At 36.1% G+C, this 27717-nt stretch overlaps 1 protein-coding gene across 1 annotated transcript in view; it reads right to left on the reverse strand.

Annotated features, from left to right (window-relative positions):
• Positions 1 to 27475, reverse strand: part of LOC107559265 (pro-neuregulin-2, membrane-bound isoform-like) — a 48953-nt gene extending 21478 nt beyond the window's left edge. The window contains exons 1-6 of the mRNA XM_016243017.1: positions 27367 to 27475; positions 13902 to 14022; positions 8366 to 8424; positions 6305 to 6328; positions 2456 to 2558; positions 321 to 444 (exon numbers count right to left, since the gene is read on the reverse strand). Of these exons, the coding sequence (XP_016098503.1) occupies positions 321 to 444; positions 2456 to 2558; positions 6305 to 6328; positions 8366 to 8424; positions 13902 to 14022; positions 27367 to 27475 (540 nt within the window). The remainder of the gene's footprint in view (positions 1 to 320; positions 445 to 2455; positions 2559 to 6304; positions 6329 to 8365; positions 8425 to 13901; positions 14023 to 27366) is intronic.
• Between the last annotated feature and the right edge of the window lie 242 nt (positions 27476 to 27717).

Consider the following 27717-nt stretch of genomic DNA (forward strand, 5'->3'; position numbering starts at 1 on the left):
ATATATATATATATATATATATATATGTATATGTATGTTAACATTAATATAGAACGAAATAAATTATAATGTTTTTTTTTTTTGAGCAACTGGGATGGTGCCCCTCCTGGGAGTTGGTGTCCTACGCAAACTGCGTACTCTGCATATAGGGAGCCGCGGTATTGGTCTACTACACCAAAGCAACATTAAATGCGTATTAAGGCAGTCAGCCTATGAACAATTAGTTACCTTGTATTCTTTATCACATCTTCAATTACTAAATATTCAGAATATGCAAAAGATATATCAGCCTACAGGAAATGAGAGGCAGGCAAACTCACATCCACCATGGGGATTTCCTCAGGGACGGGGCCGGGATGGTTGGGTCCGTTGGCCAGCATGTGGTTCGGATGCTCCGCACACATGTTCTGGTGCAGGTGGTTATGCATCTTCTTCCTTCGTTTCCTGAAGAAAGATCCATTCTGAAATCTGATCTGATTTATACCATGACAGCAAATACTCTTATTATTTAAAACAGGAAATCACTATAGTGAAACATACAGAAGTTACTTTGATTTGGTATAGATTTTGGTATAGATATGGTATATATTCTTTGATAAATGGAAAAGTTCAAAAGAACAGCTTTTACAGTGGGTATAGAAAAGAATCAACTCCCTTTAAAATAATTACATTTTGTTGCTTTGCAGCCTGAAATGAAGGCGGACAGTTTTTGTTTTATCCAGCTTTATTTAATCAGTGCAACTTATAACATCCAAGTGAAAGATATAACACCAACATGTCAGAAAATAAATAAATAAACAATCACTGAGTTGGAAAAAGGACCACCCCTTGTGTCAGTATTTTGTTGAACCACCTTTTGCTTTAATTACAGCCTTTAGTCTCTTGGGATATGTCTCTGTCTCTACTAACTTTGCACATCTAGACTTTACAATATTTGCCCACTCTTCTTTGCAGAACTGCTCAAGTTCAGTTAAATTTGATGGTGAGCGTTTGTGGACTGCAGTCTTCAAGTCATTCCACAGATTTTCAGTGCGGTTTAAGTCCGGGCTCTGACTAGGCCATGCAAGGACTTTCACCTTTTTCTCTTTCAACCACTGTGTGCTCAATTTTTTGCAGTCCTTCTTCCCATTGACAACTTTCTGGCAGAGGGCAGTAGATTTTCCTCAAGAATTTGACGATATTTTGCCCCGTCCATTTTTCCTTCTATCCTGAAGTGCTCCAGTCCCTGCTGCAGAGAAACAGCCCCATAACAGGACATTACCTCCTCCATGCTTTACTGTAGGAATGCTGTTATTTGGATGCTGAGCTGTATTGGATTTCCGCCAGAAATATCGTTTGGTATAGAGGCCAAATAATTCAATTTTAGTCTCATCTGCCTCAGAATCTTCAAGGTGTGTTTTGGCAAAGCTCAGTCGTGACTGCATGTGGCCTTTCTTGAGGAGTGGCTTTTTTTGCAACCCTCCCATACAAGCCACATTTGTGATATTGCTGTCACATGCACACAATGACCATTCTTCGTCCTAAATTCCTGCAACTGCTTCAGAGTTACTGTAGGCCTCTTGGTGGCCTCGCTGACCAGTTTCCTCCTGCTCTTTCATCCAGTTTGGAGCGACGTCCTGAATCTGGGAGGGTCTGTGTTGTACCAAATACCTTCCACTTCTTAATAATACTTCACTGTGCTTCTAGACATTGATAAAGCTTTTGACATTTTTTTTGTATCCATCTCCTGACTTGTGCCTGTCCACAACTTTATCCTGGAGATCTTTTGATACTGCTTGCCACCCATAGTTGATTGTTTGCTTCAGTTGCACTACCAAGGACTGAAATGCTCCAGGAAAGCTCTTTTCATGCTGAGCTAATCAAAATGACCACAGCTGATCATCACAGTTGGAAGTCAAATGGCTTTGTGGGCCATTGAGAAGGTTATTTTCTGCACCTGATTGAGTTTATTCATTTTTAGGTGGGGGTGATGCTTTTTCCACCTCAGTGATTCTGTATTTTTTTTGTTTTTTTGTTTGGTCTGACATGTTGGTGTTATATCTTTCACTTAAATGTTATAATTTGCACAGAGTAAAACAAAACTTGCGTTGGATAAAACAAAAACTGTGTCCGTCTTCAGTTCAGGCTGCAAAGCAACAAAATGTGATTATTTTAAAGGGGGTGATTCTTTTCTATACCCACTGTATTTGAAATAAATGTATTTAATGTCACATTTGATCAATGTAATGCATCCTTTCTGAATACAATTATTAATTTGATTTAAAAAAATTATACTGACCTCAAACTTTATGATCAGAAGTGTTATAAAATTATATAGTGATAAAAAAATCCTCACAAAGCAAACTTTGCTTATACTACCCAAAGGGTGCAAGTGTTTTTTTTTTTAATGCTTTTTAATTTAATGTGTGAATGTGCACAGTTCTTGCTGGTGATCACTAGATTTCCCGGGGCTTACTTGGTTTTGCAGTATGCCACTACACACACGATGCCAACCACCAGCAGTGCCACGCAGATGCCCGTTATCGTCAGCACACGTTTTTGGTACAATTCCTCAGCCTCTGAATGAACGAGAGCCATGGACAAGCACACACATATACACAGACGTACACACAGAGACAAACACACAGGTACACGACATTGAACACAAAGACACACATACATACAAAACACACAACCACTGCATCAGTGGCAGCCTATAAACCATGTCAAACTATCTCATTCAGCCTAAAACACTTTCCAACGTCAGTCTACATTTCATGTTATAGTTACAGTCATATTTATATGGTATAGTAACAGTCATATTTATCACTTCTAAACAGATTTATTTAGTCATAGGGACAGTACACCCAAAAATGAATATTCTGTCATTATTTACTAACCCACATGTTGCTGCAAACCTGAATGATTTTATTTCTTCTGTGGAATGAAAAAGGAGATGTTTAAAGCTCAAAGTCCAAGCTATAAGTTCCATATAATGAAAATGAATGGAGCCTGGGACCGTCAAGCAAGATTTCCAGTGAATAATAATATCTGAAGTTATCATTTGACATCAGGCGACTTGGAAAATAGTGCTCAAGACATATGAACGACTTTTATGATGGTTTCCTGGTGCTTTTTTGCCCTTTTTAGAACTTGACAGCCCCGGTCCACATTCAATTCCACTGTATGGAAGAAAGCAGCTTGGACCCCAGTATACAAATGTAACATATGTACATATATTAAACTTACATATATGAAATATATTGTAATATGATGAGTAAATATAAAACATAGACATGCATTTAATAAAATAAAAACAAAGAGATTTTTTTTTGCATATATGTTGTTTAAATAAAGTTGCATTAATAAATAAAATGTACTATTGACATATATGGTTGCTACATATAATACCATCATATAGTATTAACATATGTATACAAATTTCACCAAGGGGATATTATATATGTTATAAATTTATATCTCCATCTACCCAAAGAGTGTATGTATGTGAAAATTATGCATCACCTTATAGGTAACATACAGTATATGGCAATATCATAATATCATATATCTTGATATAGGGCAATATATGTCATATATTCATTTCCATAGGACATTCTGCCAAACATCTCATTTTGTGTTCCACAGAAAGAAAGAAAGAAATCAAACATGTTTAGAATGACATGAGGGTGAGTAAATGATGACAGGATTGTCATTTTTTGGGTGAATTCTCGCTTTAAATCTAAAAACTTTATTTTTAATGGGCACTGAGGTGCATAAGAGGTCATTCTAAAAACACATTTCAGATGACTGATATCAGGTGCTCGGCAGCATGGGAAGGGCACAGCTGTGGTGCTTTCTCTGTCTGCCAGGGTTTCACATAAAGCGCATTATCCTGAAACAGTGGGAGAACTTTTGGCTACCTTCAGGACTGAAACTGTCCTGTGCAACACTGGAAACTTGCATTTTTTGGCTAGAAGTGTTAATAAAATGAAATCTCCGCCCCTCTAAAAGCCCATTACATGCATTATTCTATATATAAAATCCTATGACGTCTGAAGACAGAGCAGTTTGAGCTTGTAAGTCTTGCGTAAAGCATGCCTGTAAAATAGAGTTAAAAGACAAACTGCATTATAAGAGCTCTTTGGAGAGGGTTGTTCATAAAAACTAAATGTGTTTTAAAACCAACATGAAATCAAAACTAACCCATTTGCTTTCTTAATGCACATTCCTGGTCTTATTGCGAATGATTCATCAGTGTGCATTATTGTGAAGTAACAAATGTTTATATATATATATATATAATTATTTCAATAAAACTTTTCAAGTTCACATTTATTTTATTTTTATCTATATATTTAATGAACATACTTTAAATGTTTTTAATTTCACACACACACACACACACACACACACACAATGTATTTAAATAAACATATTTATTTTAAATTATTTAATTAAAAATCTTTTCAAGTTCACATTTAATTTCTTGTTTCACTCTGAAATATCTGAGTACAAATTAAAAAGGTTTAACGCCATTTCACGTTGACTTTAAAACTGATTGGAGGGTTTGGCAAACAGCAAACCAAGGCTTTGATGAGCAGGTTTTATGAAGACCATCTATACAGATGACTTGAACAAATATTTTTATATCTGGGTCTGATTTTTGAAAACGAGAATATTCTAAACATCCTCTGGGGTGCTGAACGTTGGCAGCAACAGAGGAAGCATACAGAACATGAAGGGAGGGAACGAAAAAACGGACGGGAGGAAGGAGAGAAGAGAATTGAGGGCCAAACAGTAGGGGGATGAGTGTGTAATAAAAGAGAAACGCAGGGGGGAGGGAGGGGGGCGGTTGAGTCAGACACTGATATTGCATTGCATGCTTGTTACAGGAAACAGAGATCAGAGTACACAAAGAGAGAGAGAAAACAGAGAGATGTACCCAGACCAATGGTTAATGTACTCTAGTGGTGCAGACAAGAAGACAGGAGAAGAGATGGGCAACACTCATTTTACCCCTCACTCGGCTTCCTGACACGTTATGCAAATAAAAGTTTTTTTTAATGCACTGCAAAACAAATTGGTTCTTAATCAGTATATTTGTGTTGATTTCCAGGAAAAAATAGCTTACAAAAAAAAAAATATATATATACTGTATATATCCTTAAAACAAGATAAATGTACTTAAGAAATAAAATTACATTATTTTTTAAAATATTTTTTTAATGTTTTGGAAAAAATTATCTGATATGCTCCCTAATTCTCTCTAATGCTTTTATTATTATTGAATTTTATCCTGAATTTTTTTTGTATATTATATCATTGATAGGAACAGTTATTATTATAACAGTACATTATATGAACAGTTATTAACAATTGATAATAATAGAGCAGCAAATCATCATATATTAGAATAATTTCTGAAGGATCATGTGACACTGAAGACTGGAGTAACACAGCATTGCATCACAAAATTACATTTTAAAATATATTCAAATAAAAAAGTTACTTTAAATTATAATATTTCACAATATCAGTGTTTTAACTTTTTGATCAAATAAATGCAGCCTATATATAAATTATTTCATCCAATTATTATTTCCCTTAAAAATAGTAATCGTCAAATGAGACAAATTATTGTAAATTCATTCAAGATATATTCTCTAAAAAGAGAAGCGGCCTTATTATCCTATGCATAATTTATCTTCTCAAGTATTTTCTTTGAAATTCATTTTGATTTATGTTTGGATATTTTACTGGAAAACATGTCAAAAACACTGGTTAATTAATTTTTTGCAGTGTGAAAAATTACAAACTATTCTAGACATCTTATTTCACTAACAAGTTCATATAATGTGTTTAATTTAGAATTTTTTTTACAGCAACAAGCCACGGGAGGCTGTAGTAAAATCACTGTCACGCCTCGCCTTGAGTGGCTCATCGCTTTTATGTGTTTTGATAAAAAGCACATTTTGAATTGCTACATGAATTTGCTCATTTCTAATAATATCACAACTTGGCATATGATTATACAATTCAAATGATATACATTTACATAAATAAAAATATACATTTTATACTATAAATATTGATCTACCTGCCTGATGTGTTTCATTCCTACATTCCTACATTCCTAAAAATGAGTGTCGCTTTGTCAGAGCTGAAAAAGGAAATCAGAAGCTAGGAATGTATTTGCTTGTTCAAATATAGGACAGAGAAAATAGAACAAGACGAGTCCTTATGTGAATATGCTTAAACTATGTCATCAAATTATGTCATGAACCTTAAAAACTAAAGAATCAAACAAATAATAACTTCATACCCATGATTTCAATTCCAAGATGCTCTGCCAATGCAGAAAGTTGACAATGTAAAAAAACAAAAAAGAAAAAAAAAAGAAAACAGATTTCAGGTAAAAATGTCCACTTGTTCAGATAGAGGCGGTTCACTAGAATGCGATCAGTTGTTTGGTTGGTTTTGTTTGAGACATTGAGGTGGGTGACTGTACGTTCCAGTAACAGACAGACAATGCAGACACACACTGGCCAACGCCATATTCCCCATAAGACAGAAACGAAACCAACAAAAATACCAACAAACAAACAAACAACACGCCTTTCTTGTTCATCGCATGTAAGCAAGCATACAAAAATGCATGCAGACATAGACAGCCACACTTACGGCCATATTTACTAGACCTCATTTCTGGTTTAAGGTTAAGAAAAAAAGAAAAAGAAAAACAAAACCATTAAACAGAAAAGCACAATGTACAACACAAAAAGACTCAAGTACAGATGAATGTAGACAGACATCTAGTGATTTATATGCAAAACGACGATCAGATGGCTTTTGTTTAGTCACAATATTACATTTTCATGTATGTTTTTCAACTTCCACTACAAATGTGCAGATGCATAAACACATCTTGAGCTATGGCATGCATGATACTGGCAATACTGAGGGCTCCTCTAGTTAACTACCACTGTTTGGAAAGCAGCGGTTCTAGAGGTTAAAGGTTAGAGGTTAAGGGTCATGCATCATGCCTCAGGCTCAGCTGTTAAAGATCATACAAAACAACAGCATCAATTTTACTTAACAACCAGAGCTTGACAGAAATGGCAGACATTCCAGGTTCAGTGCAAGTTAAGATTTACCAACAGCATCTGTGAAAATGTTCTCATCATATAGTTAAAATGAGCAGAAATTACGCTTGCAGTAACGCACTTATGATGCTATTACGGAGGATTTGAAAGCAGAAATATGTGTGACCATATTGCTTTTGTCTGCATAACCACTGAACAGATTATATACAGTATATATATATATATAACACACATTTTTGTAAGCAAAACAATCTTCCACAATCTTCCATACAAAATGTATGGTACATAGGACACAAATATAAGATGTGTTTTTCCTGCTGTGTATCTTGGCGTTCATTGTTCAGCAGACAAACCAATAAAAATATACCATACCAAAAGAAAAAAATCTCTATATAGACAGTCCCTTTCCATCTTGTGTATTATGTGAAATCTACCAGGTTTAATAGTTTTACATTCACAGACCCATCAGTATGATTTAAAAAAAAAAGAAAAAAAAAAAAAAAGAAAAAAAAAATTAATACTTCAGTCTGTATCTGATAAATGTCAGATAAATGATACACTTGATGATATCAAATAATAAAGTGATACACTTTTGATAAATGTATCAAAAGTGACAGAAAAGGCAAATAAATGTTATTTTAATTAAAAACTCCTGAAGAAAATGTATCAGGATTTCCACAAAAATATTTCTTGATCAGCAAATCAGCATATTAGAATGATTTCTGAAATATCATGTGACTTTCAAATACATTAAAACATTTTACCGACCACAAACTTTTGAACCTGTAGTGTATATTGTCTTGTCTTGCTTTTTCACATCATAAGTGCGGTACTGTTCATGCATTTTTTGAGTTTATATATATTTTTTGTGGACACAAATGCCATCAATGAGCTTAACTTGTACTTAACCCAGAACAATCCTTTAAATGATAAACGAGTGCCTGTAAAACATGTCATGAATCTGTCTGATGGACTAATTATTCAATTTATTGTTGAATCTAACTCTGCTCTATGGGAACATAATCTATATGTTAGCATGCTTTATTATATCATTTGCACTATATTAAACTCTTCTCCACTTTTCTTTATCCTTTGGGAAAATCTCTTTTTAATAATATATATCAATGTACACTAAATCCGTTCACATCAATGAATTTCAACTTAATAAACCAATATAAAACCTTTGAATGGACAAACAGAGGCAGACACGTACATGCACACACACATCATAGCCAACATGCGCTTCAGAGCAGACAGACAGGAAGAAGAAATGGACATACTGTAGAAACCGGCCATAACGGAGGTTTGACAGCGTTCACCGGTATAGTCATTTGGACACCTGATGGAGGGAAACAAACCCGCAGAGGGAGAAGGGAGGAACGAGAGGGAAGGGGTATAGGAGAGAGAGACATGAGGAGGAAGAGAGAGAGAGTGAGAGAGAGAGAGAGACGAGAGCAGAGAAACATGCAGTTAGAACAACAGAGAACAACACCAGTGAGCTGTTCCACCTGATGACGTCATCGCTGTGATGGCACAGCCTGCAGCCATGCTGGACGATTTTGAACCTGAGGAAAGAGGGTCCATGTCATTTCATGCCATTTTTTAGGATGGGTCTAAAAAATTTTGTTTTAATGATATAGAACTGATTCATTAAAACAGTTCAATTGGATGCCAATTCCTCAAGGGGGCGCTTACCTACCTCAAAAACTCAGTCCTGCATTGTGCCACAATTAAATATTAAAATAGTTTTTTTATATATATATATATTTTTTTTTTTGTCTTTGTCTTGACATTTGTACATACAAAAATATGCTTATTTAAAGATTTTTTTAATTTATTAATTTACTTATTTTTAATTTGTTTTAAAATTATTTATTACATTTATATTTAATTAAAAAATGTAAATATTTATATTCGAAGTTGTAAATGAAAAAAAGACAATTATTTCAATCTTTCTATAAAATGTCATGTTTAATTCAAATATGTTACTTGCTGTTTCTTAGTAAAACTTACTTGCCATTTTTGAGTGAAAATTGTATCACCACCATTTTTTTTCCCAGTGTATGAATTTTGAAATCTTTTGAAAACTATTAAATATATAATTTATTGTTATCACAAATTACTGGTCAAAACAGTCCATTCCTTTCAAGTAATGCCTGGATGATAATGAGAGTTTAATAGCCATTGAATTCTCAGTAATATTATATTATGATAATAACATGTGATATGCACATTCATATTTCTATTTCTGGTACTCATTAGGTCTGTTCGTCTTCGTTTGGATTTAACCGTTCTGTGAGATTCGCCACTTACAGTCAGAGGAGGAGTTGAAAAAGGAGACATGAAGTCAGACACTTTCTGTTTCTCCTGCGTTTGCGTATTTTTTTCCACAGATGAAGTGGATTAGCTGCAATATTTGTCAAATACACAGATGTTTCAGACGTTTTCATGTAGCAACAGTTAAGGCACGTTCACACCAAGGACAATAAATATATGATAAAGATATAGTTTTAAAAATCATTGTGAATGTAAAAGAATAGTTCCCATCACAACTATAACGATAACAGCACAGAGGAATGATATTATTGGAATCACTTTTAAAGAGATTTTTTCCAACTGATGAATGACAAAAACAATGACAGCCAATCAGAATCCATCCTGCTTTAAAGATCTCCAGCATTTAAAGCATCAGAAAACAAAAATGCAGTGTGTACTTATAATAAACAGAAAATTATTGTGCATTGTTGTTCATGCTTATCATTAAAGCATATCTTTATAGTTATTGTTCTTGGTCAACATAAGCCTATACTATTTAAATAAAGTGGGATCTATATTTTTTATAAGTTTTATTTTTATAAACATGACGGAATGCCGATCGGTCTGTGCAGCGGTGCATGAAGTCAGACACACCTATTGCTCTTCCTGTGTATCCTGCATCATGCAATCCTGACCTGACCAATGTGTAAAAAAAAATTACAAGCAGATTAAAAGTCATTGCAAAATAGGGCTTGGAAAATTGAAATTAGTTAATACTTGACAAATGTCAAGAATCATTTGTTTGCAGATGCCACTTGATTTGCTTGACTACTTAGTGATCTAATGTAATAAAATTCATGCATTTTTAAATGGGTCATCGGATGCCCATTTTCCACAAGTTGATATGATTCTTTAGGGTCTTAATGAAAAGTCTGTAACATAGTTTGGTTAAAATTTCTCAATGGTAGTGTAAAAAACACCTGTCAAAAACAGCTCTTTTCAGAGCAAACTGTTTTGTAGCATTTTCCTTTAAATGTTAATGAGCTCTGCTGACCCCGCCTTTCTCTTCCGAGCTGCACTCAGAGAGACTGTTTACTTTAGCTGCATTCATCATGAAACTTGCTAATTAGCACATTATTAGGAAAGGCGATTTGCAAAGATTCGTTAAAAAATCCTTACACTCACTTCTTCTGTAGGTGAAGCTGGATCACAAATGATTCGCGCGAACATAGACACATTTAGGTAGATCAGGGGGCTCATTCCCTTCAAAAACAAATATAATCCACTTCAGCGGCTCAGATGTCAGGAGTAAATGACGACTGATTTGTTCATTATTACATCCAACAACAGAACACCTCAATTGCTTATTAGGAGTCATTCTTGTCTACATCTGCTCCGGCGGTGAAACAATGGCGGACTGATGACAGCTCACTCAGGGCGGGTCAATCAAACTATCGTGGACGGGGCCTGTTTTTGTGACGTCACACAGACAGGCATCTGAGATCTGCTCGATTTGAGAAAGGGGTAAATATTTTAGTAGATTTAAAAAAAAAACACTGGGTGGATTTTTATAATTTTAGGGTGGTTGTGTACACACACTGCCAACACACATTTCAGTTCAAACAACTTGTAAAAGTGCATGTAGCATCCGATGACCCCTTTAAGCATGCCATAGGTGTCCAAATACTCTATGGGGCCACTGTAGATCAAACATAATCAAACCTAATCTGAAGCTTTACATCTTTGCTTCCTCATAAAATGCCAATCAGTTCCACTTCTGTGATTGTCTATAAGATCTCACATTAATGAGGAGAAAATCCTAGGACAAACAGGAGCAAAATGAAGTCCCTAAAAGCTTCATAATGGTGCCAAAAGCTTCGTCTAGCCACAGGTTTTCATTATTTATATACTGAGGGTATTTTAGAGTTCAGTTCTACTGGGGAATTCACCGTTCAGTCAATTTACTGCAGAGGTCATTGGGACAGGCTGCATTTCATTTGCCTCAAGAGCTACAGTAACACACACAAACACACACACTGAGATGACATGTTAACGTAATGCCTCTGAAATAGAGCTGGGAAGTATGACAAATATACTGTAAAAAAGTGCCAACCGGTAGAGATTTTGATAAACGTTTTATACTGTGGTCGATATATTTGCGCTAAATTTGTTAATGAAAACATTCCTTGTTTAAGAAATTTTTTTTTATGTGGGAAAATTTACTTTTTGACTTCACTGATTATCTAAAGAAAGGTAAAAACATTTAAACACTTAATCTTATTATAATTCTGCCCAGATTTCGTATTCATAAATGGCAATTTACTAATAAAAAAATCCAACTTTATAAAATATCAATACCAGGTTATATTAAAATTTATATATTAACAGTATGTATATTAACAGTATTAATAAAGAAAATTTACTGCAGAGGTCATTGGGACAGGCTGCATTTCATTTGCCTCAAGAGCTACAGTAACACACACACACAAACACACACACTGAGATGACATGTTAACGTAATGCCTCTGAAATAGAGCTGGGAAGTATGACAAATATACTGTAAAAAAGTGCCAACCGGTAGAGATTTTGATAAACGTTTTATACTGTGGTCGATATATTTGCGCTAAATTTGTTAATGAAAACATTCCTTGTTTAAGAAATTTTTTTTTATGTGGGAAAATTTACTTTTTGACTTCACTGATTATCTAAAGAAAGGTAAAAACATTTAAACACTTAATCTTATTATAATTCTGCCCAGATTTCGTATTCATAAATGGCAATTTACTAATAAAAAAATCCAACTTTATAAAATATCAATACCAGGTTATATTAAAATTTATATATTAACAGTATGTATATTAACAGTATTAATAAAGAGAGAGAGACTTTAAATATTTAACTGCTTTAAAAATCCTTTAAACTAAATATAGACTAAGTAATTTCTTTTGTACTTTATTTTGTTTTTTATATCACAAATGCCACAGATTTGTTTCCTTTCTTTTATTTTTATGATGTTTAATGTTTATATTTTATGCATATATAATTCAAATATTCAATATATTTAACGTAAATATAAAAATATATAAAACATACAATATATATATATATATATATTCAAATGAGATGAAATATGATTCATTAGTAAAGTATTTAATTTCCTGAATTTCCACCATGATATACTGTTACCAAGATATAAAACATCTTATACTGTGATAAAAGATTCTGGTCATACCGCCCACCTGTACTGTGAAGTAAAGCTTCAGTGCTGTTGAAGATAAACTTTCAGGCATGTAAGTGAATCACTGTGTCAAGAAAGCCAAGAGCAACACACACTATTTCCAAATCAGTCCGTGCTTCCCTGAGGGCTATAAACCCTTATAGCCACTTCAGATGCTCTGTTCTGTAAATTAAAGAGATTGACTCGACGAGTCAGTTAAAGGATGACATCTCCCCAAAGGGTTTGAGCTTTAAACAGCTTTAATGGGTTTGTTTCTCTTCCTTTAAAAAATTGGCGCATACGCCGTAAATCTGCACTGCCCTGTCCGAAATGGCTGATAAGAACAGAGCATTGTGTCCATGGTATCACAGGGGAGCAGTAACTCAGCATACTATTGATAACACGGCTGTATACATCCACAGAGCTGACAGATGACACGGCAAACCCTGTCCCCTTCCTCCAGGCCCTCAGACACACTGTCATTTCCCTGGCTCTCTCTAGACCAGGAGTATTCAATTAAAGCTCCCCGAGTAGCTAAATTTCTTTCTCAACAAAGGCCCAACAATAATAAAAGTATACCTTTTCATGACCCAAGTAGCGCTGGGTGCCATTTAGAAATGAATGGAATTTCTTTTAAATTCCAAGATTAGAATTGAAGCAGAAAATAGAATGCAGAACTGCATTCTGAATTTGAATTTAAAGGAAGTAAAATGAAAACAGAAAATTCTTATAAATTCACATAACTGCTTTAATTGTAATAATATATCTTATTTATCTGCAAGGATTACCCATAAACATTTTATGATACACACAACCACAGGAGGTGGTAACTGATTTGCTCTGATGCAGTTTTCTGTAATAAAGCTAAAATAAAACAAAATATAAATATTATATGAAAGTCCTAAACTTAAAAGAAACTCAGAAATGTTGCTATGGCAAATAATTTAAATAACTAAGTTTAAAATTAAGTACTACAATGACTAAACCTGAAATAAAATAAGTTAAAGCTATGCTAAAAATGAATAAAATGATAAAAGCTCATAACACTAAAATTTTAATGAAAACTGAAAATATAAAAAGAGAGCTAATTCAAAATATTAATAAGTACTATAATAGTATATAAATACTAAAATAGCACTGCATTGATTTTGATTTTTGTTTCAGTATTTTAAATAGTATTAATCTGAATTATCTAGCTTTGACAGCCCTATTTGAAGTCTGTTGATGTCAAACCAATGTGTAGTAAAAATAAGCCGCATAAACAAAGACATTAATGTAAAGTTAAGGGATTGTCATAGTGAGGTAAGATAAAAATGAATGCGTTCCGAATATGTGTAACTTACTTGCAGGACAGCTGATTTATACCATGTATGAAATAACAGTCTCCACCGTTAACGCAGTATGTCTTCTCAGTTTCATTGCACTTCCTGGCATGACTTGAGCCCGGAGACAATGTAGTGGTTACTATAGAAACATACAGACACACACAGCACACAGAAAGTCAGAGATGAGCATCATACATTAGTGGCATTGTGAGAAATGTCTCAGTGACTGTGTTTAGAATGCTAGTATACTAGTATACGGCACAGTACACTCTAAGGAAAAAAGGTACAAAGCCATCAGTGGGGTGTTACCCTAAGGTACAAAAGCTAAAAGGTACATCTTTTTACCTTATTTACCCCTAAATGGTATGTATTACTACCTTAAAGGTACACACAAGTACTTTAAAAACACATATTAGTACCTTAAAGTCCCCATGAAATCAAAATGAAAGTTTTTTGGGTGTTAGTATCAATATGTTAGTCTTAAGGTTGTCTATAAGGCAGTGTGCTCCAAAACAGTGACACAATTCGCATTTAGAAGATATAAGCATTCAAAGCTTGCAGTTCGTCACTTCCAACTAATTTTTTTGACGTCACATTGTACTTCAGCTTCTCATCAAACTTTCTGTCCAATCAAATGCTCTCTAGAATCCGAAGCGCGCCAAATACACATGGCAGATGGGAGGATGTTCTCGCAGGCATCGCTGGCTCACAGCCACACCGAGGGTTCAGATTTTCTTTAGTGTGTCAGAGTCACGCAGAATCAAGCTGTGTACTGCAAACACCAGCATATCACATCTGGATCTCTGCAGCCAGAGACACGGGGAATCCGTGATTCAAACGTCTGCCCGGACAAAGAGCCAGACGAAGATAGTCAGAAAGAAACCGTCAAGAGTGACAGATATAAAGAGAGAGAGGGAGAACACTAGCACGCTGCACAGCAATGCTATCTTTAAAAACAGTATGTGAAGCTGCCTGCAGTATGCAATAAATATTTCTAACAATAAGGTATAATGTCACATTACAGCACTTAGATGGTTCATTCTGGCTTTCAGGCCAACCCTCAGGCCATGCAAGATGCAGATGAGTTTGTTTCTTCATCAGAACAGATTTGGAGAAATTTAGCATTACATCACTTGATCACCAGTGGATCCTCTGCAGTGAATGGGTGCCATCAGAATGAGAGTCCAAACAGCTGATAAAAACATCACAACAATCCTCAAGTAATCCACACAAATCCAGTCCATCAATTAACGTCTTGTGAAGTGAAAAGGTGTGTGAAACAAATCCATCATTAAGGCATTTTAACTTTAAACTGCTGCTTCTGGCCACAATACATAATCTATATCCAATGTGTCCTTAAGTGAAAGTCCATCCTGTTGTTCCTCTCACTTCAAACATAACTGTATAGAACTGTTTTGGGCTGTTTTTGCTTGTAAACGGTGCTTGATATATCTCTAGATTCGGACGGCAATTATATTACCACACAACTTTGGTGTTTGTCAAAAAACAGTAGGTAATTCGGCCGGGGATTTTTACGGGGGTGGTGAGAGAAAAACACCGACATCCTGGATTCAGACGGCATTAAAATCACCAGCTACCCCCTGTAAATGGTGAAAATCACTTACGTCCCCCTGAGAAACAATTACCATCCGAATAGGGCTTAATACAATATATGGATGTAATTATGAGACGTAACTAGTGTCAGGTATAAAGCATGGAGTGATCTACTGGATAGTCCACCATCTGAGCCCTGCCATTTCTAATTAACTAATTAACATGCACACACAAACACACAGCACTGCAAAGAGAGAGAGAGAGAGAGAGAGAGAGAGAGAACAGAGGGGCATAAAGCGAGAAGGAGATATGTCTCAGAGCACAACAGCCGTGTCTCTAAAGGTCACACATCACTCCAACAGGAAATGGACTGGAGCAGAACGATATAACATTCAACCTTACATCTGTCTCAAGCATATGTCCTCTTCTCTGCAGTGACAGCATGTGTGCAATCGAGCTGCTATGTTGCTAGCCTGTAACTGTTTCCTTTGAGAGACACACAGTGGTCAATCCCCCTTTGCACCACAGTCAATTCTGAGGACAATGTTTGTAATATTGGAGATATTTGTAGGCTAGAAATAAATGTAGCTTAAATCTATTAATTCTAAGCATTGGGGGAATACACATAATATGTCAATTTAAATCCACATTTAGAATCTATAATAATGCAATCAGATTCAGCAATCACAAACAGCAACTGATCCTGACTAAAAAAAAACATTAATAGCCATTGGACTGAATGTACACAGTGAAGTGTTACAACAAGAGAAAGAGATTTGTACATTTCAGTAGTGTCAGACTCTGTTTCGTGTCTGTGTGTTTCCTTCTCCCACGTGCTCCATGTTATGTTTATTTCCTTATTTGGTCTTCCTGTTCCTGTCCTGATTGTGTTATCATTTGTTCCAGGTGTTCCCCACTCTGTTCCATTGTTCCCAGGTGTGTCCCATTAGTTTCAGTGTATTTAAAGTGTTTTCTGCCCCTCGTTTCCCGTCCAGTATTGAACGTTGATCCCCGTGTCCTATGTGTATTTTTCTCTGTGTTAAATAAAGTCTGTGATACTCCTTCGTCTCCTTGCTCCTTCACAATAGGCACACCGTGACAAGCAGAGGTAAATGGCACTTGCCTGTTCCAGCCAGGCTTGTGTGCCACTCAATTGAATTAAAAATGTTTTAAAATTCCAGTTCAATCCCATTTCAGTTGGATTGAATTGAGAAAGCAAAAGGGATGCAGAACTGCAATGTGAATTTGAGTAGATAAAGAATTAAAATTATTTGAAATTCATACTACAATAAAAAAATATATAAAAATGTTTTGTTAGACAGACAGATAGACAGATGATATTTCAGTTTTTCTGTTTTAATAAATCTGCAAAAATGTCAAAAATTCTGTGTTTTTCTGTCAATATGGGGTGCTGTGTGTACATTAATGAGGAAAAAAAATAACTTAAATGATTTTAGCAAATGGCTGCAATATAACAAAGTGTGAAAAATTTAAGGGGGTCTGAATACTTTCCGTACCCACTGTAGATGACATGCAGACAAGACATGAAAATATATTAACATGTCAATTGGCAAAAATCAACATGCACCTTTGTTTTCTAATCGATTTTTTTTGGACAGTCCCATGTTTTCTGCAGTGTGTGTGACCGTGTGTGTTTGTGGACCATAACAGCGTATGTCTTCCTCCACAGGGGGGAGATGGTGAGTTTATCCAATCATGACTGAAAGACAATAATGTTGATCAGGTGCTGCACTGGCAATGCATCTGCTCTCTGCTTTAAATAGATTCAGAGAGCGGCTTTTAAAGACTGCACATATTTCCCTCCTTCCCGTAGTCCATCCTGGTGTGGCAGGATATTAGCTCCATTAGCCTTGGCTCTGAGCCGATGGATGGATGCGGACAGGCAGGAGAACATGATTCATGCCCCAGCGAGGGGGGTCACGGGGAAGGCCGTAAGTCACACAGGGGGCCTGTACGGGGTATCTGATCCACTCTACTCAACCAGGTGCCGATCAATGACATCGAACCACTTATAGGCACTCCCCATTCACAGACATGTCCACCACAAGAGTAATCACATGCAGAAACACGGACCTGCACACGCTGCAAAAATGCATGTGGTGGGAGGAGGTGGAGGGGAGCAGGATGGATGGAGAGACAGGCTAATGAACAGCAGAGTGAATAGAAGCAGGATAGAGGAATGGGGGATTTGAAGGAGACAGATTATCAGGAAGGAGAGCCACTGACGGGAAAGAGAGAGAAAAAGGGGGGTTAAAAAAGATGGTATGTTTGTACAAAGCATTTCTGAAAGGAAGTGCTATGCAGTGTGTATACTGTGCATTTGCATATACGAATGTTTTGAATGCATGAAATACACACATCTGCATTTACATTCATTGATTCAGCATATGGTTTAATACAATGCAACTTCCAAAATGAGGAAATTATCATAAAGGAGACTCGACTTGATCTTCCTTTCCAGCGTTTTTGAATTAAATTAAACAGCTTTTTTCCCCTTCATTATTTATAGTATAGTTATACTTCTTCATTATTTGTTATAGTTACACTAAATTGCAACAAAAACTGCAAATTAGACATATTTTATTCCCAAGATGGTAAATGGATGCTACTCACTGAATTAAAGGTTAAGTTCACCAAGGTTTAACCAGCTTTGTATTGTTACAGTATAAGTAAATGAATAATGTGTATTATTTTTTGTAAAACGCATCATCCGGTGGACCCCTAAAACCCCATCTTGCCAGTGGTGAATAACCCCTTTAAACATGTGCACTGAAGTCATGTGACAATGTAGCATTCACTTTGCACTATTTAACATTGTGCATAGCATGTGTATAGCATCTATTTTACAAACTATTTGTATACAGTACATACTGTGCAGTGAACACAGGCAGAAGTTGACAGACGCTGGGCAGGGGTGGATGACAGAGCAGCGTGTGCAGGAGTGTGTTTTATGTCTGCGTTTGCGTCAGACTCATTAAGCAGAAGGCAGCAGAGCTGAGCTCTGGACGGTGGACTCATTCCTCATTTATCTCAACAGTAACATTGGATCCAGAATCATCAATTTAACATGACCTGTGTCCATGTGCCTTTGTGAGATGCACTCATTCATACAAATATGTGTAGCAGCATTTTATTTCCATTATATATTTTTCTGAGTTAAATAAAATATTCACTGCAGAATAATTTTGTCCGGCTCTTCTATTGAGATTTGATTGGATAGTGACTGTTAGGCTGTAATATTGTTAGTTTATATTGCTCTCAGACTGTCTATTATTTCAGAGACAGAAGAAGTGATTGTATTGTGATAAGATTATGATTAAGATCATAATCAAAACAAGCATTTTAACTCGGAATTTAATTTAATAAAAAAAATGTTAAGTCTATGGAGTGGACAAAATGATCAGTGAACAACAATTTAAGTTTGTGCACACAAATCAAAAGACTTGGAATATAGCATATGACCCATATGGACCATTTATAGCAGCATGAACATTCTGCCTCACACCTCCAAATGTGTTCCTCAGAAGAAACAACATGAGGGTGAGTAAATAATGACAGAACTTTCATTTTTGGGTGCACTGTTCTTTTAAGAGCACAAACCGTGTCAATGGTTCCCGCTGTATGTGTGTTTGTATTTTGCGTCAAGTACACTTGGCTCTTTTATCTGACAGGCTCTTGACATTGCAGATGAAAAATTCAGCGGCCAGAGTCCAGATGGGTCTCACGTCACACACAAACATATACACAAAGATGTAAACACACACTCGTCCTAAAACACCCATCTTCAAGGACGTTCTGCTTTAGCCAGCGAAGTTCTTGACCTGTTTTAAGAATCACACAGGCACACACACCTTTACTCTATATGCTCTCAAATACTGCAGAGATTTACCCTGGTGACCCCCCATATGGCCACTACAGCAGTGGTTCTCAATTCCAGTCCTCGCGTAACACCGCTCTGCACATTTTGTATGCATGTCTTATCACTTCAGATGTTTGTTCTATTCGACTGTAAGTGCCCTGCAAAGTGGACATCACAGGATATTCCACCATGATTATAGTTCGAATGGAGCATATATGTTCCATTCAAAGGGCATTAAAGTGTGTGAGACGTGAATTTATTTAAAGAGGTATATTATGTCACACTTCTCTAGTAAGTTGCGTCTGTGTGAAGACACTGCAGGCCGTGGTGTAGCACAAATCCGTGAATGAATCTTCAATGGATTTCCTGTGTGCATGGAGTAGGGAACACTGTGTATAGGGACCCTGTCAATCGGAACACAGTTCATGCATGGAGCTCTCTTCTAACGAGCTGATGATCTGAATCAGGTGTGTTAAATAAGAGAGGCATGCAAAATATGCCTAGCGGTGGTACGCAAGGACTGGACATGAGAACCACTGCAGTAGAGCATCTCTCTCGCTCTCTTTCTTTGTCTCTCGGGTGTCTGTGCTGTTATATATAGCTTATATCTGTGCACTTATGGACTGAAATGCTTGCTGTTCCTGGAGTGCAGAATCTGCCAAAATGATACAGTTTATCTTCATTAGGCACAGAGAGTTATCTGCAGATATCCACTGAACACACACATTCACAGACACAAAAAATGTCCTCATTGACTCCCAAACTCTAGACAAGTATGAAGCACATGTAAACACACCTTTTCTCTTTATCTCTCACACACATATCCTGAAAGGACCTTTTTACCTTTCACAGTGATTTAACTACAAAATAGAGCTCAGATTATTAAATAAACCAGTTACCCCTCAGAACATAGGAACAAACACAACACACACGTCCAAGTCTGAATATGCAGACTCCTTCCTTCCTTATGAGAACCACTGCAGTAGAGCATCTCTGCAGACTCCTTCCTTCCTTCCTTCCTTCCTTCCTTCCGGAAGTTTGTTTCTGCCATGGGATTAAAAAGTTTATATCTCATGATTTGATTAATTTTTTTTTCATTTAAAGCTGCATTCCGTAACTTTTTTTTGGTTAAACATTATCCAAAATCAATTAATGAGCAAGTACATAACCGAAGATTAAAGTTTCAAATCCAAAGAGATATTCTTTATAAAAGTGAACGCTCATCCACGCCTTCCTAAAACGCTTTGTTCAAACACGCCCCAACATATCTATGTCACTGTGTGGGAAGATTTGCATAACACCGCCCAAGAAGTTTGTTTCTGCCATGGGATTAAAAAGTTTATATCTCATGATTTGATTAATTTTTTTTTCATTTAAAGCTGCATTCCGTAACTTTTTTTTTGGTTAAACATTATCCAAAATCAATTAATGAGCAAGTACATAACCGAAGATTAAAGTTTCAAATCCAAAGAGATATTCTTTATAAAAGTGAACGCTCATCCACGCCTTCCTAAAACGCTTTGTTCAAACACGCCCCAACATATCTATGTCACTGTGTGGGAAGATTTGCATAACACCGCCCAAATGTATATGCAAAGAAAGAAGGCATAACTTTTATTCTCGCCGCCATGTCGTGAAGACGCTGTGTGTTTCGTTGCGAAAGCCAAACTACTTTGTTTGGTCTTCCAAAAGAGGACACAACTAGAACTCAAACTAGAACTTAACTAGTGGTTAAGTTTTATTTACAACACTGTTCCAGAACAGTACGACCCAAATATTCAAGTGTGTGCAGCGCAGTTTACGGAGGAAATTTTCCTGAACCTGGTAAGGGGCGTAACATTTCCGTCACACGCTTGAGGTATTTGGCCAATCACAACGCACTGGATAGCTGGCGAATCAGAGCACACCGCGCTTTTCAGACCGATGAGCTTTGTAAAAATTGCCGCGTTTCAGAAAGGCGGGGCATAGAGGAGCAACAATAATGTACAGTATGTGGAAAATAATGTGTTTTTTTAACCTTAAACCACGTAAACAAATTGCATTACACCAAATACACAAAATAATGTTCTTTTTAGCAACATCATATGACCCCTTTAAACTTAAAATCAAAATATAAAAAGTAATTAATATAAAAATCGTTCTATACACAGTTTGAGCAGCCAGATAGTGTTCAGTTTTAACTCTTTCTTCCATTTTGTATCTTTGGGTTAGCATAAGAGCCGCTTCATCTGGCACGAAGACTCTTTCCTTCCAACATAAGAAAGCTTTTTTGGAATCTGCATCTGAAGTGGCATTTAGATTAATTACAGACTGTTTAATGCAGCTCAGAGGGGACATGCATTAAACCAGCAGTTACAAATGCATAAATAATGTTTTGTTTTAAACATAAAACCTTGAATATTGATAATTGAAAAGATTTCAAATATGAAAACATACTTGAAATTTGAAATTAAAGCCACTAGTAGGTGGCAGCAAGTCACTGTTAATGAGCGAAGCATTGAGATTAAACTGATTCAATCAAAAGGTTGATTCATTCAGGAATTAAAAACATTTGACTGTTTTAATTAGTGAGTAACTGAATTATTCATTCAAAAAACTGATTCATTCAATAAGTAAACACTGTCCTGTGTGTTGCCCAGCGATGCAAAACAGTGCTGTTTAGAACTATTTTCATAGAGCGTTTGCACTTACGTCACCGTTTGGACAGTTACCCGGATGTGCGGCCATATTGGAGATACTCGGATGTAAACAACAGCATGGATTGCATGGCTAATGCACTAATGAAAACGCTGTTTTACTAATTTATGATGTCTAAATCATGGAAAAAAACATGTGGAAGCTGCTAAATCATATAGAGAAGGACTTGGTAAGCAGGAAAGGGTGTGATATTTTGACAAACTAAATTTAATAGGTGGTAAAGATCCGTACGAGCTGGCTCTTTTGTCATGGACTGATGACCTGACAATTGTTCCTTCTATTTCTTATTCTGATATAGTGAACTACTTCATTTTTTTCACCAAGCCTATACATGAGTTCTGTTTGGTTCAGTGGCATTGTTTACATTCAGTGCCACCAATATGGTTGACTTTCGGATTGATGACATGTAGTGAAAACACCCTATTGGCGAAATGCAGCAAAAACAGGCATCTAAAATGTAAGTAACGTAATACTAACTTTATTAAGCTTGTATAAAATCAATATTGCATTTGTTATCATGCTGATATCTGGAGAAAAAATGGCACTCAGTGTGGTCTATATTAAATTAACTATATTAAATTATATAAATAAAAAGACAATATAGAGGCATTTTGCCTCTTATCTTGAATCTTATGGGCAGTCTAAATGCATTTTAATAGACTAAATTACAGTGTATGCGTGCACTCTCTGGGTGTGTTTTTGTGATATACTCAATGTCAGATCGCACATCGTTAAAACAACACTTACGATATTAGCGCAGATGATATTAATCACCACTGGTCAAACAATGACCATTTATTGTAAAACTTTTTTTTTTCAGTTGGTCAGAACAAAACTGGCAGACATGTTACTTGTTCAGATGATATTTCATATTTTGGGCATACTTCCAAGATGTATTATCTATCATTTTGATATCTATTATAATTAAGTACAGTGAATATCCACACTGGTGTTGACTGACAGCCCACACACATCTCAAAACATTAGATTCATAACAACAATTGCAGGTTTCAAACTGAGATGGAGACAAAGAGGCAAAACTGACGCACTGCAGCTTTAAGAATTGCAGGATACAACCTCAGAATTGCAAGAAATAAACTAAGAAAAGTCAGAATTATGAGATATAAACTATTTGTAAACATTTTTTTTCCAGAAAAAAGTGTAACATTTGTAAGATGTAAACTAAGAATTTCAAGAAAATATTAAGAATTGCAAGAAGAAAGTCAGAATTCTGACTTTATATATTTTATATATAAGATAGTTTATATCTTGCAATTCTGACTTTTTTTTTGCAGAATTGTGAGAAAAAAAGTCTGAACTGTGAGATAAAAAGTTGCAAATACCATTTTCATTAATTTATTTATTTTTTGTTCCGTGGCAGAAATTGCCCTCCATAATTCATTCATTCATTCACCTGACCAATAATTTATAAAATACAATTAAGAGTTTGCACTCATTAAAATTAATCGATGGGTTTTTCAGCTGAACCCCTTTGACCTTATTTTTCTTTTAATGACGTGAAGGTAATTTATTAATATTTAATCTTGTTTTAGCATGTTTTCTTTTGATTGTTTTTTTATAATAAAAATATTTATTTTAATGTAATATTTTTATGATTTAATTAATTTTTTAGCTTTTCATTATTTTCATAATTTATACATTTATTCACTCACTCATTCATTCAGGCATTCGTTTAAATAATATTGTTTTACCTTGTTGTACAATCACAATAAAGAACTTAAATCTTTCATTGATTTGTTCATCCATTATCCACTAAATCCTCATTTACATACATTTTCCATTCAGAATTAACTGGCTGTACAATTTTGAGGGAAAATGTAATTGCTCAAAAAAAAATTTAAGGTTTAAAAGTGTAAGCTCCGGGGTTGCTGTATTTGTTTGTATGGCTGTACAATTTGTACAAAAATATATTTGTGTTTTTTATATATGTGTGTATACACACACACACACACATATAATCCCTAATTTATTCTATCGATTCCTTTACTCATTCTTTCATTCATTCTTGTATCATATTCATTCTCTCAGTCATTCGTTCATTCTTTGTGTCCACGAGACACTGCTGACACATCAGATAATGGAGGGGTTTGGTGGAGAGCTAGAGGACAAAGTTGAGAGAGAGAGAAAGACCCTATATCTCAAACCACTCAACCATTACTGCCCTTAAAATGGGCTGGATGGAGCTCACATTAATCACACACACACACACACACACACACACACACACACACACATACTGAACAGCTACATATGGACTGACGGTGACATACGGACGGAATATACAGCTACTTGTGCACTATTGATTTATGTTAGGAACGGCCAAATTACATTGATGCAATGTTGCTACAACATGCAGAGCTCAGCAACTTTTTATTCGATCCTTTATCTCATTCTATGAAATGCAGCTTTCCCGTATCTTAAGACATTTGCATGATTATGCAATTCTCACTTGAAGACTAGTTTATCTAGACCCCAAGCATATATAAACTTAGCTCTCAGCAGCCCGGGAAAGCTCTGGATCTGACTCGGGCAACGCCACTCTACCTGACGGTGGCAGCGCAGTCGAATCCTCATCTCCAGAGCTTAGCTCGCCCTCCGATGCAGCGATCGACATCCTGTCCTCTGCCTGTGCCCCGCACAAGATGCTGGACCCCGCCCTATCCGAGGACCCAGCACACTCGTCCGGAAGCACCAGGTGGTGCAATGTGCTTGAGGAATGAAAGGCCCGCGCAGATGTACTCGACGGGGAAGCTCTCACCGTAACCCTCAGGTCTCCCTGATCATGAACCGAAGTAGCCCTCCGAGAACCAGAGGAGCTAGAGTGGGGCATGGCAAGGGGGATACCCCCCCCCGTTTAATGAGGAGGTATCTAGACCGCGATTGGGCTCTCGGGCGAGATCCCAATTCGTCAGTCACTGACGTAACGTAGAATGTGACTGACTGAATGGGAACATACTTGTTGTCATGCATCTCAACTTTTCCTTTAGTTGAAAATCAAACATTGGTAATAGTGGTAGAAAACGGCTGGCACAAGGTTAATGTAAGAGTCTCTGACATCACCCAAGACAGAAGTGTGTGTGTGTGTGTGTGTAAAGCTGCACAAGGTTGCAGTTGTGCATGAATGCTTTTGCTCAAATCAGCATTTTCTGATGGAGTTTTATCACCGACCACCCCTCTCTTTCTCCTTCAAGGTTCAAATGTACAACTGTCCAGCAGAGCACACACACATCCTGTCACACACACACATTATAAAGCAGAAAACTGTGAAAATAAGCTGAATGAAGCCCAGACGCTCATACGTCACGGCACAGAGAAACATTAACTCTCATTAACACCTGCATGCAAGAGCATTTGTCATGAGCTTCACACACACAAGAGCGGACAACTAACCAACTCATTTTAAGCTATTGCTGGTAACCGTCACGTAAACGCATCTCTCTTCCAGACGGCCCTCAGCTGGAATGAAACCAGAAAAGACATTTCAGATTTTTATTAAAAACAAACCCATGGAGGCGAAGCAGTGACTGTTAAACTTGTCCAGCGGTGGAGAGGAAATCTGAATCTGAAAACAAATCTGATGTTGCCGTATGAAACAAAATGTGATATAAAACACAGCACTATCCGCTGGGATGCTCAATAGAAAGCCAACAGTTACAGATAAATAAATCCTTTGTCATAGGGACAAAAATAAATCAACTTTTAAAGAAATAAAGCAAAATACAGTTTCTGGTTGGAGAAATATTTATGGACGAAATTTCCTACAATTGCCAGATGTGGCAACAAAAAAAAGAAGAGCAGTATAAAACACTGAAATTTGATTAGATGAACCAAATCTGATGTTGCAATATGAAATGCAATGCGATAAGACAAACTGCTCTGTCCATGATCTGGAGAAAGAAGCATTTTGATGTCTACATCAACATTTGACCTGAGAAGAAAACAACATGCATGCATGAAAAATAATACAATTCTACCTATTGTTTCTCCAAGATGACAATGAGACTCTTGTTTCTTAGGTTTTTCTCCAGACAACAGATGCTAGTTATGGAGCAAATCTCAACAATGTCTCATATTTAGCTCAAAATTGCCAAAAGACACCAATCAAAGCTCAGAGATCTCAATTTGAATGCAAATGTTTCTTATCACATTCTTCCCTTTATAACTCCATGCTCTTGACATCGCTCTCAAAAAACTTGATTCTGATTGGTCAAACACAGTCAGCGGTCAAATATTTCTTAAAATTGACTGCTGTCCAGGACAACACTGTATAATTGATGGCTCATCCTACTCTGTCTCCTTATGACCTCTAAAAGTAAACTGATACAATAATTTGCGTTCAAATCAATATTTGATGCCTTTTTACTTGACTAATACTAATGTTACAAAAGATTTCTATTTCAAATAAATGCTGTTCTTTTGAACTTCTTATTAATCAAAAATGTATCATGGTTTCCACAAATATATGAAGCAGCACAACTGTTTTTAACATTGATAAGAAATGTTTCTTGAGCAGCAAATCAGCATATTAGAATGATTTCTGAAGGATCATTTGACACTGAAGACTGGAGTAATAATTAAACAATTTTATAATACACCCAAAAAAAATAAAATTGTAATAATATTTCACAGTTTTTACTGCATTTTTTATCAAATAAATGTAGCCTTGGTGAGCAAAAGAGTCTTCTTTCAAAACCTTTAAAAAAAATTTTACCAACCCCAAACTTTTAAACATTACTGTATATAAAACATAACTTAATTAATCCAAGTTGCAAGAAAAAAAAAAAAAAACTTTTTCCTAGGAACAAATCTTACAGTGCAAAACGCCAGAATGTGACAGTGAATGCAGAGCTTGTGATAGAAAGTTTCCATAATTCGCTGGAAACAAGGTCAAATTTAGACGGCTTGCAGTTTTCACTTCAGCTTCACGCCAGAGCTCAGATATCACACGTCTTTACTCTTTCCTTCACACACACAAATACACGCCGCTCATTCTCCACAGCTTGATAACAGTACTTGCACAGCGCCAAAACAACATTTTTTATTTCTGTCATGTTTTCCTGTAAAAATATCTAAAGACTCTTAAAACCAGATAAATTGACTCAAGAAGCAAAACTGTGCAAAATAATAAGACTTTCAGAGAATAAATCTTGAATAAAGTGTATTTGTCTTACCCACTGCCATCTTTGTCTTATTTCAAGAATAAATCTAACTAAATGTATGCTTAAAAAAACAAGCATTAAATTGCTTCTCAAGCCTAGATATGTTTACTGTAAATCAAAACAGAACTATTGATTAATAAAATGATTTTCTGCAGTGCACATTACGTCTCACCCCTCTTTTTTCCCTCCTGTGCTCCATCTTTCCTTCTCTTATCACTCTTTCTCCTTTGCTGCTCTCTCTCGCTCATCCTCCTGCAGTTGCTGTAGCTGATCTCCCTCATGCTGAGACAGGATTATGAAAAGTAAGCTATGAAGACGGGACGTGTGTGTGTGTGTGTTTCCACACTATAACTGTGTAGGACAGTCCCACCCCTCATCACACTCAGCAGGGATACACCTACTGATGGGTGGGGAATGTTGGGAGATTGTTGGAAAGAAGAGAAACAAATTACAAGCTCACAAGAGAGGACCGAGTACTGAGAGACAAACAGAGAAAGAGCGAGAAACAAAAGAACCAAGCTGC

Source organism: Sinocyclocheilus grahami, unplaced genomic scaffold (assembly GCF_001515645.1).
Source record: "Sinocyclocheilus grahami isolate Dianchi unplaced genomic scaffold, SAMN03320097.WGS_v1.1 scaffold680.1, whole genome shotgun sequence".
NCBI lineage: Eukaryota > Metazoa > Chordata > Actinopteri > Cypriniformes > Cyprinidae > Sinocyclocheilus > Sinocyclocheilus grahami.